The sequence below is a fragment of the Anser anser genome (genome assembly GCF_964211835.1).
Source record: "Anser anser genome assembly, chromosome: 2".
In the NCBI taxonomy this organism is placed as follows: domain Eukaryota; kingdom Metazoa; phylum Chordata; class Aves; order Anseriformes; family Anatidae; genus Anser; species Anser anser.
The window spans coordinates 134,180,655-134,198,138 of record NC_139721.1 but is presented as its reverse complement, the minus strand read 5'-3'; the positions used below and the strand labels follow the sequence as shown (position 1 = coordinate 134,198,138).

General features: G+C 35.2%; 1 protein-coding gene across 2 annotated transcripts in view; it reads left to right on the top strand.

Moving 5' to 3' along the window:
- The window catches only part of PHF14 (PHD finger protein 14), a 163,184-nt gene that overhangs the window by 2,213 nt on the left and 143,487 nt on the right, over window positions 1–17,484 (top strand). For both annotated transcript variants that reach the window (XM_083824579.1, XM_083824578.1), the window contains exons 3-4: window positions 8,035–8,684; window positions 13,452–13,596. In XM_083824579.1, the coding sequence (XP_083680705.1) occupies window positions 8,035–8,684; window positions 13,452–13,596 (795 nt within the window). The remainder of the gene's footprint in view (window positions 1–8,034; window positions 8,685–13,451; window positions 13,597–17,484) is intronic.

Below are 17,484 nucleotides of genomic sequence, written 5' to 3'. Positions count from 1 at the left end.
TTGTAGGAAAAACTAATGTTCTGTTTAATAAAATGTAAGATTTAGTGAAAAGATTTTTGAAACAGCAGAGTGTGATATTTTATACTTTATTCAAAGGTTTTCAGTGTGAAAGGAAAAAGTTGTGAGGGTTTGGAGAAGGTATTAATATGAAGTTATTAAATATATAACCTCTTAAACTGAGAAGTTATTCTTTTATGTCATACAATTTATTTGGATAGCTGCAGTATGTTTGAAATAGGATGTCTGTGCTGATTTTAAATGGAGTTTGTATAACAAAAACTTAAATTTGGTTGTACTTAATCCATTCAGATTTGGATGGCAGAAGTACTGAAATAAAGGCATTTTATATATATGCATATTTATGTATATATGTATTTGCATATATATAAATACAAGTCCCTTTATATGAGAAATAAAATCAATCACTTAAAAATATGTATGTACATTTAAAAAAAATTTGCGTGTACACACGCAAACAGCCCTACTTGACAAATTCTGGATTGTTGCTGATAGAAAACAGATTTTCCTTTTGCTCGCTGGGGAATTTAGCCTTCAAAGAATAATGTGCAATTCTCCATTACAGTCAGGTTTTCTTCTTTCAGTGACCGTAGAGATCTCTCATTGTACAGCCTGTTGCAACTCAGGGTCTGTATAAGTACAATATTTAGTATTTATTTGAATTCAGAATTTCATTGCACAGTTTGTTTATTAAGGGAAATAAATAAAACAACAAACAACTGTGACAGAAAGAAGAAAGTCTTTCTACATTGAAAATGACTATAAAGTCTACTCATGACTCGGAAAGATTCTGTAAGTATGGTAATTCCACAGCTCTGCAATGTATCTTTATTTTGTTCACAAATGCAGATATATGTAGCAATTTTTAAATTAAAAAAAAAAAAAACAACAAAACCAGCAAATTTGACAGCTACAGGTTCAAAGACTATTTAAATACTGAATTAAATAGTTCTGAAGTTATTTACTCCCTGCTGATTATGTTGCATCCATATGTATGAGCTTTAGGATGTTAAGTGATATGTGGTAGCAGATGATAATGTGCAAGTCTAGGAGGACTAAATCCTGAATATTTAAACTTTTATGTGTGTTCATTGTTCTTTCATATTTCTGGGAATATGTGATGCCGTAAGGGTTTGAGAACACCGATTTTGATTGCTGTTTAGTACAGGAAGGAATCATCATTTCTGAATTTTTGTATTCAGAGTCCTGATGCCTTCATAAAGTTTTCTTTCATTACGGAAAATATTTCTAATCACCCAACATCCATTTTCACCGCAAAACTTTCTGAAGGGGATATGCCCTTTACTTACAGTGTAGTTAATTTATTTTCTTTTCGGTTTAGGCTATGCCAATAGGTAATTACTGACTTTTCTACTCTAAAGAAAAATTGTAACATCTGTTTAAGGGAACTGATTTTAGAACAGTTATGTTATTGTAAATTTACTTAATGAAAATAGTTTTCAGGTCTGTTGGCTTTACATTACTGAATTAAGTAATTCTTACAACTTCTCTGTCACTGTTTCTGTGCAGTAAAGTAGTACTGCCATTATTTTAAGGTACTGTATATTTTCTTTACTTACAAACATCTTCAAAATTTTGTTTCTTAATAGGAGTGCTGTATGTAGTCTTAAAGTGAGATCAATGAAAAACAACGTCCAATTGGAGTCAGAGAATACCGCTGTTGGACTTGAAATGATGGTGCTCTAATGAACTCAACTGAAGTTTCTTAATAATATGATTCACAATAAAGACTAGTTATTTGCAGTTTTGCTTTTGAATTAACTAGAACATCCTTTGTGATTTTTTTGTGTGTTGTTTTTTTTTTTACCAAGTTCAGCAGTGATGTCAGAAACCAGTGTATATTTGTAGGGTAATTCCCAATAGGATTCCAAAGCAGGGATTTTCCCCTTCTTTCATCACTGAAATCAGTCACTTCAGGCAGCTCATACACTAAAATTGAAATGATGAAGAGAAATTTAGTTTTCAGAGAAACTTTAGTTATCTTGGTCTCTGATCAAGAATGATGCATGAATGTAAGGGCTGAGCCTCTTTCTTAGCATAGCTAAGAGGAGTATAGTTAAATTCTGCCTCCAAGAGCTGAATTCTGTCACTATTTCTGCTACACATCTCCTAGACCTAAATTTTAGAGGCACTTTTTATCTTTTTTTTTTTTTTTTGTTGAGCATGGAACCTGACCTGCACAAATACCACGTACTGTTACTGTAATTGAGGCCAGTAGGAGCTCTGTTTAAAGCACGTAACAATCTGTGTGAATGCATACACTAGGTATTTTGAAAAAGCAGTGACTTGATCTGGAAATAAGTTGCAAATATCTTTCTGTAATTTGTTTCCTATTAGTGCAATAAAAATTCCACTGCTGCTTTCCTGTAAAGGATATTCTGATGTAAAGACACGTTTGCAGAGCACCAAAAGGCAATAGTGATAAACACTAGTGAAATATTGATAAAGAAAGTAATAGTTTTGTTTTTGAGAATGAACTTGTGGGATGTTTCACTAGACAGTGAAGGTAAGAGGAAATATTGCTGTGCTAATCATTGTGGAATTACTTGATAATTTACTTAATAATAAAAGTCTTTTGAAGACTTGACTTTGCAACCTTAGTGCATGGTTCTGAATGGAATTGCCAATAGCTTTTTCACCTCTGAGGAGGTGAAAAATATGGGCATTATGTTCTTTTGGGTTATCTTCATCCCGAGTGAGATCTGTTACCGTATGGGTGTCTTACCACTTGAAGGTGCTTTGGGGTGACTGACTGGCATTTTGAACTTGCATTCCCTTTGGAAATACTGAGATTTCTGTTCTTCCATATGTTTCCTGACAGCAGAGGAGTAATTTAACAGCCATCCAGGGTTTCCTTTCAGTGCCTGGGCTGGATAGGTTTTATGATGGGATAACATTGTTTTTCTGTTTTCCCCTGCTGTGACATTTTGTGTCCTATCTTTACAGCCTGTCCCTTAGAGAGCCATTGCTTACCTGTTCAGTGGTGTTCTGCTTGTTCAGTCTGTGTTGAGACAGGATGCATACTTGGACTCGTGGTCTTCTACTTAGCCACGCTATTTCTGCTTTGCTGTCTTGCACGTCCCCTTTTTGTGCACGTGTGTCCATCTCTTGTGCATTTTTATGCTGCATGGAGAACATTCTGAGCTTTATTAACTCCAACTTGGTGGGATGGTCTGCTAGCAATCCAGCCACCTCTGCACAGTGAGGATGGGGTGTTTCAAGTGTCTCTTGAGCAGAGACTTGTTACAGTAGCTCAGAGACTTAGTCTCCTACCTGTCACATCCCTCTTAAAACACACAAAGCTCATGGGCATTTCTGGGAAAAATACATGTTCAAGCTCACTATACAATAAGTTGTACTGGAATCCAATTGTGTGGATTACTTAGGACTGCGAGTTTGCTGAGGGAAGGCATGGGATATGTAATACTTCATCCCAAATGAGTGAAGTTTGATAACATTAAAAACAGTTGAAGGCTCTGAAACTGGGAAATGTCAATTGAGTTCAGGAGGTAGGGTAACCCATTCCATCCATGTTACATGTAATTGTAAATTGAGGCAATTCTAACTGACTCAATGCAAATTTGAGAACTTACAGTTTTGAGCACTTTTAATATTTGAGTAGATGTCTGCTGAAGTGTGATATAATTGAGGAGTAGAAATAAGGAAACTGCTTACTAAATAACTTTCATTTATGTTCCTCTTCTGTCATTTTTCTTCTGTTAAGCTGAATACTTGTTTTCTGAAACAAGAGTAATCAGTTTCATTTCCTGGCCTGCCCAGTCTTTGTCTTTAGTTTGATATTTTTTTTTCTCAAGTCTTGTTTTAGAAATGAAATTCTCTCCTTGGAACAGAAATACCTTAATCAGTTTTGATTTTATTCTGTATGATAACTATGTTCCTTCAAACAGTTCTGATTTTTTTAATTGCGAGCATTACAATATTGAATTGCCAGTAGCCTACCAAGGTTTAAATACTTCAGTAACCATATCATCTCGCTCTGCAAAATAGTACAGAAAGCCAGTGTCATAAACCTAACTGACTTTAGGTTCTCTTATTTGATGTTATGTTCAAAGAGAAGCGTTAAGCCATTTCCATTCTTGCTTTCAATGCAGCTGTGTGCTAATCAGTCTTAGCATAGTGGAGCTTGATGCTTTAGTCTAATAGACAAATGCGATCAGAAATTTGCCACTTACATAACATTGCCTTTGGCAATTTAAAAATTCATATTTTTCATGTATCATCTAAGTTTCCTTGCCTTTTTTTTAAACATCTAGTTATTAAAATCAGAGCTTTCTAGTTTGTTTGAACATTTCCTTAAGGTATTTAAAATTAATTGCAATTTTTAGTTCAGATAGATTGGAAATACGGCTTCTCTTACTCATGTGCAAAGGAGATTCTGTGAGTTTGGAGCTGTACTTCTAAGAAAGAAAGTTTTATGGGCAGCGGCTGTTGTGGCCAGGCAGTTTATCCAGCACTTTTCCTGTCTGTCAGGATGCAAGCAACATGGGTGAGGGAGGTTTATGTGATGTGTAACATGGGCTTCTAGCAGAGATAAACAGGGAATTTCACATAATCACGTAAAAGATTCGCTGTCTGCCTTCTGACTGGGAGAAAGAGGCTAAGGGGCTGCTGAACAGGGTGATGGTAATTGAGCTGCTTTCACCTCCCAAAGAATTAACCTCTCTTGTAGCCAATATTTGTTGTTGTTACTGCCCCCCAAAAGAGGGTACTTTGAAGCATCCCGCCATACCTCCACATAGTGCCAGCTGCTTCTCTTCTGCTATCTGGAATTGGTTAGGCTTTGCCAGTGTAAGAGGCAAGACCAAAACTGAGTCTGTGATTGATGTCTTGCAACTAGCTTATCCTTCAAACTTCACTTAAATGATCGATAAAACGGCTTTTTACAGAGCTGTTTGTTAAACTAAATACTGCATTGAATAATCAGTCTTCTGTGAGTAGTCATGTGCTGCTGTAGTTTAGCCCTTAAACTCCATATACATGAATTTTCTTAGAATGTTAAAAAATCGTAGGATACAGTGTTTAGTTGCTTTTTAAATGGCCCTACAAAAATCCTGACGGATTTTTTTTTTTAAACTGCTGTAGTGACTTCAGTAATGTAGTAGCTTTCCTCAGTCTTGTGCTTAGTATGTATTTGAAAGCAGCTGAGTGGTGTTTAGTGTCACATTTATTTACATTCATCATACTTTTCCTAACGTTAATTCTGGAGCAAAATGTGTACAGGAGAATTCCTCACAGAGTTACCCCTTCTGGATATGACTGCCCCCTGCTGCTGTGCTCAGCAGCAGCTACAAGTTGTACAGAAGTAAATGATGCCTCTCTCCCAACTGCTCTCTCTCATTTTTGTTCTCAGTGGAACTCTATATTCTTCACTGTTTGACAGGGTATCTGGCCCCATCTTTCACTGAGAATAGCTTGACTTCTGTCCCATAGGGAATGACATGATATGGTTGCCAATCTGAAAGAGCCGTTCTTTAAGAATTTCTTTCAAGGAGAAAATTGTATACTACAGCTTCTTCCTAACTGAAAGTGCATCTGACAGAAGAACTGCTGCAAAAATAGCTGTTATCGCAGAACGGCTCTTTCTAGAGAAGTACCTATCACAGTGGATGCATTCAAATGGAAGAGGGATATCCCGTAGTATAGGTATCTCTGGTATGTACATGCTTACAGATAGAAAAATACAAACCATAATGTGCAGGCAAAGGCAAAGAGAAATTGAGGGTGAGAAGTGAATGGAACCAGGGTTTATTTGTTCTCTGTCTTATATTGTTTGCATGGCATACGGCAGCTAGAGAGTGTAAAAAAATCATTGTAGATAGTTTGGTGTGCTCTTTGAAAGGAAATGATCCCCAGACCGAGATTCTGCCCCAAAATGAAGTAGAAGCTTAAATTCACAAGAAATCCAAGCATATTTAGAAATGCAACTGCACAAGTAAAGCATCCAAAAATCTTATATTATTTGTCTTGGAACTATACCAGGGGAGTATATGTAAGTATGTAATGTGTAATATTTATGTATGTATATGAAATAAGGTAGTATAAAAATCTGGTGAAATTAATTTTAACATGACAAAGCTCTATATGAACTTACAGTGAGGTAAGTATTGGCACATTGGAAGTAGATACTGTGAAATGAGATATGAAAATAAATTTTGCCATCAAACTTCCATTTAGCATTTATCAAATGTCTGGAGTAAGTCTAACTTTGACATACTTGTATTTGTTAAGTCTTATAAACACTTTACTGATCCAAAGAAAGCTATTGTAATATAAAAATCATATATTAGATTGCATATCTGGTTAATACTGGTTTTAGTTCTTAGGTACGCCTAAAGAGTGTTCTACTGTTTTGAAACTTATGTTAATTATGCTTGTGCTTCCATTACTGCCATTAGGGCTTGTAGGTGCAGGGGAATCACTGAATTAGTCTTTGAGCAAAAGGCTACAATAACTTCTGTTACTGCATTCATTTTTTTTCCTGGCTCTCAAAAAGGTAAAACATTTACAGAAAAATTGTTTTAGCAACTTGCAAGGGGACTATCGTTCACCTGATAACAATAATATTCTGAGCAGCAGTAGTAGCAGCAGTGATGTATTTTCTGTTGTTGCTGTTGATAATTATATAACTTCATCATATACTTAACACTTCTACATACAGGTATACACATAAAACCCCAAATTAACCAATGTATCTTTGTAACAACTGAGTTACTGCTCAGTTGTAGACAAGAGTACTGTGGGGTGAAAATAAATGGCACGTGTGAAGTGTGCAGCATGTTTTCAAAATTAACTTAGAAAGTGCGTTGTCCCCACCATTTCTTTATTTGGCTTTATAAAGAGGTGGATGTGCACAGAAATTCTCTCTTGGTAAGGTGATACTCAGAGTTACTTTGGGGGGGGGGTGGTAAGTAAAGTAAATAAGGACTTCTTAAAAATTTTTGAGTACCAACATGTTTCTTCTCTGCATCTATTTAATAACATCTGACAGTACCTCAGGAAGTTGATGATAACTCTGGAAATTTAAACTGAAAGCTGTAGCTATTGCCCATTTGATCCACTGGATCAAGCAACTTTATACTTAATTTTTTAAAAATCTTCTCTGAGTTTTTCTTTGTGTAATGCTGTAACTAATGCTGTAAATGAAAAGTAGTAGTAGCATATAAGATGGAAGATGGATGATCTTGATAAAATTTAAAAAGTTTAAGACTTGGCATCCTTTCCAGTAATTTTTACATGTTCTTTACAGTACAGATGGTTGCCTTATTTTTGCGGGTTCTGCATATGAATCCTCTTCCTTTCTGTTGCACAGATTTGCCAGTATTAATTAATGGAGATAGTGATTGAACACAGAACAGTATCATCTGAATTGTATAAGGTTAGAATTTAAGCATTGTTGTGCAGCTTCAGTGCTGAATGAGTCATAGTTTATGTGGGATTAATAAGTGAAATAATATTTGAAATTAAAAGAATTCCCCAAACCAGAAAATAAACCTGTACCAGAAATGAAGGTATAGGATTATCCACATTATTAAGTAGTACTTGTTATATAAACTCCTTCATTTTTTTTTCATTTTAAGTCTCTCCTATTGGATAGCTATTTAAAATATTTTTAAGATTTAGAAAACACCTCAAAAATTAAAAATGGAAATGTTCTTTCATTGAGATGTGACTTCATATGGAAATTATTCTGTGCTACTTCTTATTGCTAGTATGAGCTGCAGTTCAAAGGAACATTAAATGTTCATTTAATAAATTCTACCATCTTTTTTTTTCCATCTTAAAATGCACTCATGTTTAACAGATTCTCAACATGGCACTTGAAATAGCAGTATTTGGACTCCAACTGAAAAAATAGGTGGACTACCTTATGAGGGAGGAATATGCATCATTTTTTTGTTTAACAACTTCAGCACATTTTATTTTTGGGGGTACATTTGTGTCGGAACGTTTTTTAAATTTTCATATGCTCAACAGATTCTGAAGGAAGTGGTCATGGGAGTGAAGATGCATCAAAGGACAGTGGAGAAGGTTCCTGTACAGAATCAGAAGAAAATATCTTGGAGGAGGAACCGGCAGAAGAGAAAGTAGAAGAGCAACAGCCAAAGAGCTCCACTGAAGAAGAGGTGCCGACAGCAGACAAAGAGGTAATTAAAACTGAAAAGAAAGAGCAAGAAGATGAAGAAGAAAAGCCAAAAAAGAAGAAAGAAAAAGAGAAAGCAGCTGAACCTGATGCTGTCGCTGATGAGCAAACAAGTGAACCCAAAAAATGGAATTTGCGCAGGAACCGGCCTTTACTGGATTTTGTATCAATGGAAGAACTAAATGATATGGACGATTATGACAGTGAAGATGACAATGACTGGCGGCCTACTCCTGAGAAAAAAAAAGGAAAAAATTCATTGCGAAAAGAAGGGAGCGATGGAGATAATGAGGATGATGAAGATGACGGGAGTGGGAGTGATGAGGATGACAACGATGAGGAAGGTAATGAGGAAGATAACAGCAGCACAGCTAGTGATGGAGGATCCAAGAAGAAGAAGAGTAAAGTTCTTAACAGAAATAATGCAGATGATGAGGAACTGACAAATGATAGCCTGGCTCTTTCACAAAGCAAGAGTAATGAGGTAGTGAAACCAACTTTCTATAATATATCTGTTGAGAAATGGAAACTACTCCACAGTGCTATTCTTTTAGTTTGAAAAGTTGAATTGATTGGCTTGAATTGTGTTTAACAGAATAAACGAAGCAGCAAAACTGTGCTAAATAGGCACTCACTGCTTATTAAATAAGCTTCCTTGGACCATTTGGCCAATCTATTGCCTCTAAAGTCAATAGACAGACTTCTCTTGGCTTTGGGGAGGGGTGGGCTACTTCTAAAGTATATAGGAGGTCTGGTGTGCAAATCAACATATATTAGTGAGATAGTTAGCCTAAATGTTCCACATCTGTAATGTTATAAAAGTTAAAAGCATCTCTCACATGTTCTTAGAATAGCTAAATAATAGGTTATTTTTTTATCCTAGCCCTTCTTTGTGACTGATGTCAAAGACTGAGTGCTAAGTTCACTGATACAAGAATTCTAACCAAAGAAATATGCACAGTTGGATTTAAAATCAAATAGGATAATCACGATAATCTATGTTGGTTTTGTTTATAATGCACACAGGTGAAGTAAATTCTTACAGTGCTAAGAAGCATTTGAGGACTATTATTATTACATATCTTCTAACTGCAGAATCTGAAAATTATATGTTGTGTCTAATAATGACACTTTTTTTCCATGCACAATTACAGTTGCCTTAGAGGTTGTGCTTATGGAAAAATTAAGATATTAGGTTGTCAGGATGGTTGACTTCATGTCCTACAATAGCAAAATCCTGAACAAAGTAAAAAGAATTACTGTAAAATCGACATCTCATTTTCAGAAAATAATTGCAGTGTTAATGAAACATTTGATAAATGATAGTGATATGACACTATTTAAAGTTCTGCCTGTTTTATTTCATCTTTATTTTAATGAGAACTAAACAGAATATTTTGAAGAATGAGTGGTCTCTGTTCCAGATACCGTTATGTTATAAATATTTTTTATTTATATATGATTGCAAGCAAGCTGTGCAATTTTAATTACTAATAATAATTGATTTAAAAAAATCCATAATTCTAGGTGTTTTTTACATTGTGTATAGGCATCTGCTGTTTTTTAAATTAGTATGGATGGGGATGTTTGCAAATTTGGCTTATTATGTATTTTAGATGCCACTTTGTTGTGTATGAAGTACTTTTTATTTATTTATGTATCTATTTTCACTTAATTTGTCATTTGCAGTCTGCAGAAGCTAAATGTTTCCCTATTGTTAACAGCTAACTTGGCCTGTGAAATGGTTTCATCTTCACAGCTGGTTTTGGCAGGAGGAAAAATCTTTCATATCCTAGCTCAGGAGCTGATCGTGCTTTATGGATACCAATGACAAGAACTTCAAATCATCATTCTGAGATAGGCAGTTTCCTTACAGTGTTGTTTCCCATATCAGAATGGAGATACAAAAATAGATTCTTAAGGATATATGAACATGTCCTTAATTTCCATTGACTTGGAAAATTAGGCCTATTATAGAAACAGAGAGCTGTCTGGATGCATTTTTTGGGAAGCTTCTTAATATGCATGGCCCTCAGAATTCATTCTTGCCTTGGATTTAGGACATTAATCAAAAGATAAAAATCAAAATTTGAAAACTTGAAGTTCAAATTTGAAAATTTGAAGTTCAAATTATAATTTTGTACTTGATAAATTATCTGTGCATGTAAAGCAGAGCACTGTTTGTGAAAAGGCCTTCTAGCAAGAAGTCTTGTAACAGTGTCTGGAGACTGGATTCTGTACTGTAATTTTTAGATTAATATTCAACTGTATTTTTAACAGTGCACATTCCTGTACTATATATTTTTTATAAAAAGTTTGGAAAAAAAAAGTCCTGTGTAGCAGAGAAGTCTAGCAAAATCTCATTATGCTGCGGAAGCTAAATTCTTAGAAAAACAGATGTCTTAATGCATAATTACTGCATGAAGGAATGTTCAGGTAATTAACTCTGAACATTGTAGTCGTGTCCTTAGTATGTGTATTTCCATTTTTTACTGACCAATTCCCTTTATTTTTTGTGTGCAATTTTGTTTTATTTTCCTACATTTTGCAAAAATATTTTGAGGTGTGGATATACAGTATTTTCACCTGTGCTATAATGAAGTGCTAGGTGCTTTTCTACTGTGTGAAGCACAGGCAGACGAAACGAGCTTTCTTTTCTAGAATCAAATATCATTAGTAGAGAAACGATGCTTTTCTTTTTTTTTTTTTAATTGTTCCCAGTGAGGAACAATTTATTTATTGTAAAGATCCCATTAAATTTGTAAGTAGATAGGCATATAGCTTGAAACACTTGCTTTCTTAGTTACCGCTGCAGAAATGGAGATTATGCAGTGATTCAGACGAAATCCATTCTCTCACTTGGGTAGGGAACAGGAGCTGTTTAGGAGGTGGCAGCAGATCCTGCCTCGACCTGAAGGTTCCTGTGCTTCAGGCAAGTAGGGTCAGCCTATGGGGCAGGGCAGGGCAGCATGCCTTACAGATTGCTCCCTACAGGTCAGTGTAGAAACCTGTGTTACTCAGTTGCTCTGTGTTTGAACTGTTGGCTGTCTTCACATAACGTAAAGCATCATGGATGTGCATCCTAATCCTAGCTCTACATCTGATGCCCTTCCATCACTGGTTGGTTCTTTTCTATTGCCCAGGTTTGCATATGTGTTGTTTTTACACTGCAATTCCATTCCAAGTAATTTGTTTTAATTACCAGACCTTGGGCTTCTATGACAGCAGAGGTTGCAAATTTCTTTTCAACTTCTGTTAGTGAAGCCAAATACGAGTTTAAGTTGAAGGTATTGTCAGAAAAAGCTGGTTTCTGTGGGCATGTGAGACGCTTCCAACAAGCCTGTGCTACTGAACAGTTATCTGCTGGAGCTAGGGAGCACCTTTTACTGTTGCCTATCTGTGAGGTGTGCGTATTATGAGAAATGGAGGGCCACAGTATTTTTTTTGAAAGAAATGTGCAAGTTTCTTGCTTGCCTCCAGGTATGTCACAGTTTTGTCCTAAAAGGAGGACCTTGGAAGAAATGTTCAGTAGCTCTGAACTCTGTAGGGGAAAACCTTGTCGTTACCATTCTGGCCTTCCTGTAAACAAGCGTGACCTTATGAATGGTTGTGTAATCTTTCATTTTTACCTCTAGATGAGTGTGATTTTTTTTTTTAATAGGTCATCTTTCCATACTTTTTTTAGAGCAAATAAGTGGGAGATTCAAAAGCTTTTCTTAACTGCTAGAAGCATGTGTTTGAGCTTTCCTATGTCAAAAACATTATAACAAGCCACCTCTTTTATTTAAGGTGAACTATTTGAGACCAGCTTTAGGTCATGAAGATATTTAACTGCTTTATCTTTCTTTAAAATCAAGCAAAAATACCTCTACACTCCCCAGATACCTGCCCAGATAAACCCAAAGTACAGAGACCAAAGAGACATCATGAATGATTCATTGAAAATTTTGTTTGGAGACTTACTGTATCAGACTGAGAGACTATCATAAAATAATATTTACATAGATCAGTGTAAATTTAAGATCCTTCAGGAAGAATAGCTACCTCAGTTAACATTCATGGTAATTTTTATCTGCTTAGGCTATGCAAGCACAGTAGTGGTGCTATATTTTCAGTCATAAATGAGGAGAGAGGAGAAAGGAAGATGTTTGATAAGGAACTTTCCAGCTTTTTTTTTTTTTCCCTATATAAGTTACCGCAATGGTTTTGGAATATTCTCAGATCTCAAGTGGATGCCATTTAGTCCTGAACTGTTAGCCTCTGCTTTGAAACTGATTTTCTTTATTCTGTAGTGATTTTCTTCACCAGTGTGCCTAGTTTCACACTTCCCTGTATGCCTTCATATCACCAATGAAGACAGTTGAAGCTCAGTGTTGCTTTTAGTATAGAAAAGAAGAAAATGTATAGAAATCACGAAACTGCAGAAGATACAGTCTATGTACCTTACACTAAAAATAATAAACACCTAGGTGATGTTTATGGAAAGAATGAAAACTTGCATACAGCTTTGTTTGGCTTGTGAAACACTGCTCTGTTTCCTCAGAGAAATTCCTTATCAAAACCCTGTCTTTTTAAGTGGTGAACAACACACTGAAGGTTGCCAAACCAGAGCACTGGACTTGCTCTGCAAATCCTTACTCCTGTATAAAATCAGAAGAAAATAAGTTGTTATAAGGATTTGACTAGAGACATATACATCTGCACAAAACAAAGTAAAACAACTGAGTCAGTAATTTATATTTTATATAAATGAAGACTTGGCAGGCTTAGCTGTTTGTTTTCAAATTTTGTCACATCTGTGTGAAGTTTATTTTTGTATCTGTTGATTTTTGACAAAATGAAACATCTTTTCTGAATATTGGGATGTGGAAGGTCACTTTTTGTCCTGGTGGTTCATTTTTTTTTTTTTTCCTTTTTAAATGGCTTCGTAGGGGTCTGTGTATGCTCCTGTTTATAGAACATAGTTTAAAGTGAAATATATGATTCTATTCAAAAAAATAAGACCAGTCTCTGGCCTTTAGATCCTAACAGAACTCTAGGTATATCAAGATCAGATTGTATCCGTCCTTTTTCCCAGCTCTTAATTTTGTGGATGAAATGTTTTAATGTTTTGATGACAACAAAAAAAGTATAAGAAACTTTTATTCTTCAATTCTTTTTTTAATCAAAACTGAGCAAATAGCACATCTTTTGTTTGTTTTATTTAAAATTGAAGTTCCTGTCATAATCTGTCTTCATTTTTCAATATTAGGATTCATTGATCCTTGAGAAGTCTCAAAATTGGAGTTCCCAGAAAATGGACCATATTTTGATTTGTTGCGTTTGTCTTGGAGATAACAGTGAGGATGCTGATGAAATAATCCAGTGTGACAACTGTGGAATAACAGTGCATGAAGGTAATACAGTTCCTTCATTCTTAATGTGTGAGGAAAGTTTATGCTTTACATTTAATAAAATTTTGACTGGCTTCAAAAAAAATTAAGCCTTTGAACTATGGTGGGTAATTTTTTTATAGAACCACATGGATCCTTTCAGTGGTGAAACATTCATTTTAGGATAGCAAATGCAAGCAAGTACAGGGCAGGTCATGGTCTACACAGACCTACAGGATGAATCACATTTTGCAAATATTCCAACTAAAGATTGCATTTTCAGGGCTTTAGGCTATCACATCAAATGTATTTTTGTCCTATCTATTTCAGTACATAAATGTGATTGCATAATGGGGGTAGAAGATCATAAGAATAAAAGATCTTGAACAAAAAAACTGTGTGTGGCGGGGAGGGGGTCACATATATTTTTGCTGTACCAAAAAGGCAGAGAGATGGTGAGGATGAGAGAAGGGAATTGGCAACAGTACTGAACAGCTAGCCTTGAACTTTCTCGTAATCTTCACTCATAATTTGAAAAGCAGAAACTTTAAAGTTAAAACATATTTAAAGCGTTGGTTTGCTAATTGCTTTGAAATCTAGAGTATGTTTGTATTTAAATGTAGGAGGCTTTTCTACAGTGTATAGGGGAGTGAAGGAGGCAAGAGGTCTGAGAGGTAAGCAGAGCCTTAAGTAGATAGCATACAATACTTGCTTGCTTTTTGGGTTTCAGTGTAAGACTTTTGAACTTCATAATTTTATTTTTCTGTGAATACTGTTCTGAAATACTAACTTGTTTGCTACAACTTCTGTGTGTCTTATGGATATGCCAATTGCTAAACTAATTTAAAAGGTGATTTGAAATGAGGAGGAAAATGTATGTTCCTCTTTCTATAGTCAAGTTTTCACTGGTTTTAAAGGAGCATTTCCACAACGGTTCTGAGATGAGCATGTGGGATTTTAACAGCCTTACAAGAAAGGTGAGGCTATATTATATTTTTGCGCTTGATAGTAACACCTTAAGTACCTGGTGCCTGTTCAGTAATGACTGCATGAGGCTTTCCAAAGGAATGAGGGGTGATAACTCATCTGGGAGCGACTCTGTTAGAGCTCACGTGGAACATAACATGGCCAAGAGGTATAGGGGGATTCTGATTTGGACCTAGAATCGTGGATGCTTAAGAAACTCTTCTCCTTGTCTTACTGGTACATTTTGAGATTGCTAGAAGGTCGATTTCCTTTCAGTGCAACCCTTTGCTTTGTGATGTTTGTATCATATGCCTGGCCTGCATCACTTGTCCAAAAGCTATTTTTCCTCTGCAGACACCTGGCCAAAACTCTCTAAAATTTAAAGAGCGAATAACTGGGCCAAAGTCAAGAATCTGTAACTACCCCTAAAACTACATAAGCAGCGTGTATGTAATACTAACGATATCCACCCTTATACTTTGCATACTTTTATGTCTAAAAAATTCAAGTTCAGCCTGGAAATTAATTCCATTGATTAAATTTGTTCTCATTTCACATATTGATCTATTTTTTTTCCTTAAAAAAAAAAAAAGAAAGATTGTTAGAGAAAAAAATCTTTTGAATTTGTAATTGTACAGTTGCGTGTGTGTTTACTTCCGCATAGACAGAACTCTCATTTCTTTTTATAAAAAAATCTTTAGGCAGTAATCTGTCACTTTGGATAAATGCTTTTGTGGTAAGATTGTGTAATAAGAGGACACCCCCAACTGTGGTGTCAGTTTTCCTGACACATTGATTGCAGCGTGTCTGAAGGAAATGTCTGGTGCATATCACAGGATATGACATAACTGTAGGTAGTACACTTGCCAGTTATTGCCCTTGGGTTAGTTGCTATGAATTCAATAAGAGAAGTTTTACATTTTTCCAGCTGTTTCTTTTCCATCCACTCTATTTTTATTTTTATTTTTTTACTTTACTGTGATGTGTATGTCGGAGAATAAAACTTCCCATGCTAAAAGTTACAGTGTAGTCTCCATACATTCATGTTTTCACGATTCAAAATGTACATAGGTGGTGTTAGCATATGTAGATGTTCTGTTTCACTGACAAAAAATTATTCTCTTGGAGAGACAGAGGAACAGACACAGCCAAGAGAAGAATTAGGTCTCATCCCTTTTCCTTCGGTGGCATAAATTTCAGTGCAGTTGTTTTAATGCTAGCATTTTAGTGTTTGTAATTTCATTTTAATGGCAATGCATAAAAATAAGCTAATGACAGAGTGCAGTAGGTTTAAAATCAGGGAATAAAGTTAGTTTCCTGTATAAAATGACATTCAATAGACAACTTAGCTGTAATCATAATACAGAGATGCAGTTTGTGGAAGAATAAATGTTATGAGAATTTTAACATCTTGACTTTCATGTGTTTAAATTCATGGGCATTACTCATATAGTTCTATCACTTAGTGTGAGAGGCATTCAAGGAGGTGGCAGACAAGGAGTTGTGATACAGCAATAAGGAATACATAGCATGTATTTGCAAACAGTAATTGAGAAGGGGCTATCAGGTAGTCTAAAGATCCAAAATTCAGAATTTTATGATCATTAAGGAAAGACATCATGCATATTCAGTAAAGCGTTTCTTTTCTTTTTTTTTTACCTTTCCTTTGACATATTTTCAAATCAAAGGTGCAGTTGGTTGACTTACTGCACCTGGGACCTATTCAGCATTAAGTCTAACAACTGAAACCTAACATGTCAGTTAGAAGATGTGCATCTTCTCCTTTGTTGTCCTTTCAATCTTCAGGTTGAAACCTAAATAACTACACCCAACAACACCAACTAAACAACTGTGCTGCCTTGAAAAAGAATCTGGAAGATTACCTCCTAATGTAGCTTGGGAGATACGCTTGTAGCGAGCTGTTATATTGCTTTTTGTTCAAACCCCACAATTCCTAACAATTCAAACAGGATGGTCAGACAGAACAACTTTGTCTTGCTCATCAGCTTAGTTGTTTAATACAAGGTTTGAAAGATTTATCAAGCAACATATCTGCATGACTATGCATTTTAAAGAGTCATAAAAATAACGCTCTTTAAATCTTTGTTACTAGGACAAAATATTTTTTTCAAACATGGGAAAAGAAGGTACACAATCTGTTGAACCTTTACACTCATAAAAGTTTTAAGGATCCTAAAATGAGATAATTAGCACGGATAAAAGAATACTACTTTGGTAAAATAAGGAAATACCCGTGTTTTAAAGACTGAACTCTTGATCTCTGTATTGTAATTATTCAGACAGATTTGGAATAAAATACATTTAGACTTGTTTATCAAGTGCCTTCTGTACTGTCTGATTTAATACACAAGCTAAGTTATAGCACTGCAGTGCAAAACACTTCTTTTTAATCTTTCAGCTTAGAAGAGAAATGTGAGTCCCTTAGCATGGCTGTCACGTTACTTGAAATTAAGTGGAAGCCACTGAAAGCGTGGTTTAGAACTGCAGATTTATCTTTTCCATCAGTGTTAATTGTTGAGTCATATTTAGTATATCTGCTTGCCTGAATGTATTTGATAAACAATTTATCCACAATTCTATCTTTTAAGTGTAGTATTAAGTGTACTGTAAGTATATGTAGCATTCAGTTTACTTCTTTTAAGATGTAATATTAATCTTATCCATTTAAGCTTTCTGTTGGCAGTTAGTGTTACAGCTAATGATGGCAAGAGAAAAAAATAAATTCAGTTTTTCATTTTGAAAAATGTTCTGAATTTTGTTACTGCTTAGCAGTGTTCTTCACCTTTGCCAGGGTTTTCATTATGATTGCAAGTTAATAACCAGAAAGCACATTGCTATATCTTGAAAAACTGCAAAGTATTCAAGAAGTAATGTTTATGTAGAGAATTGGAGCAACTCATAGAGGAGGCTTAGGTGTTTATTCTA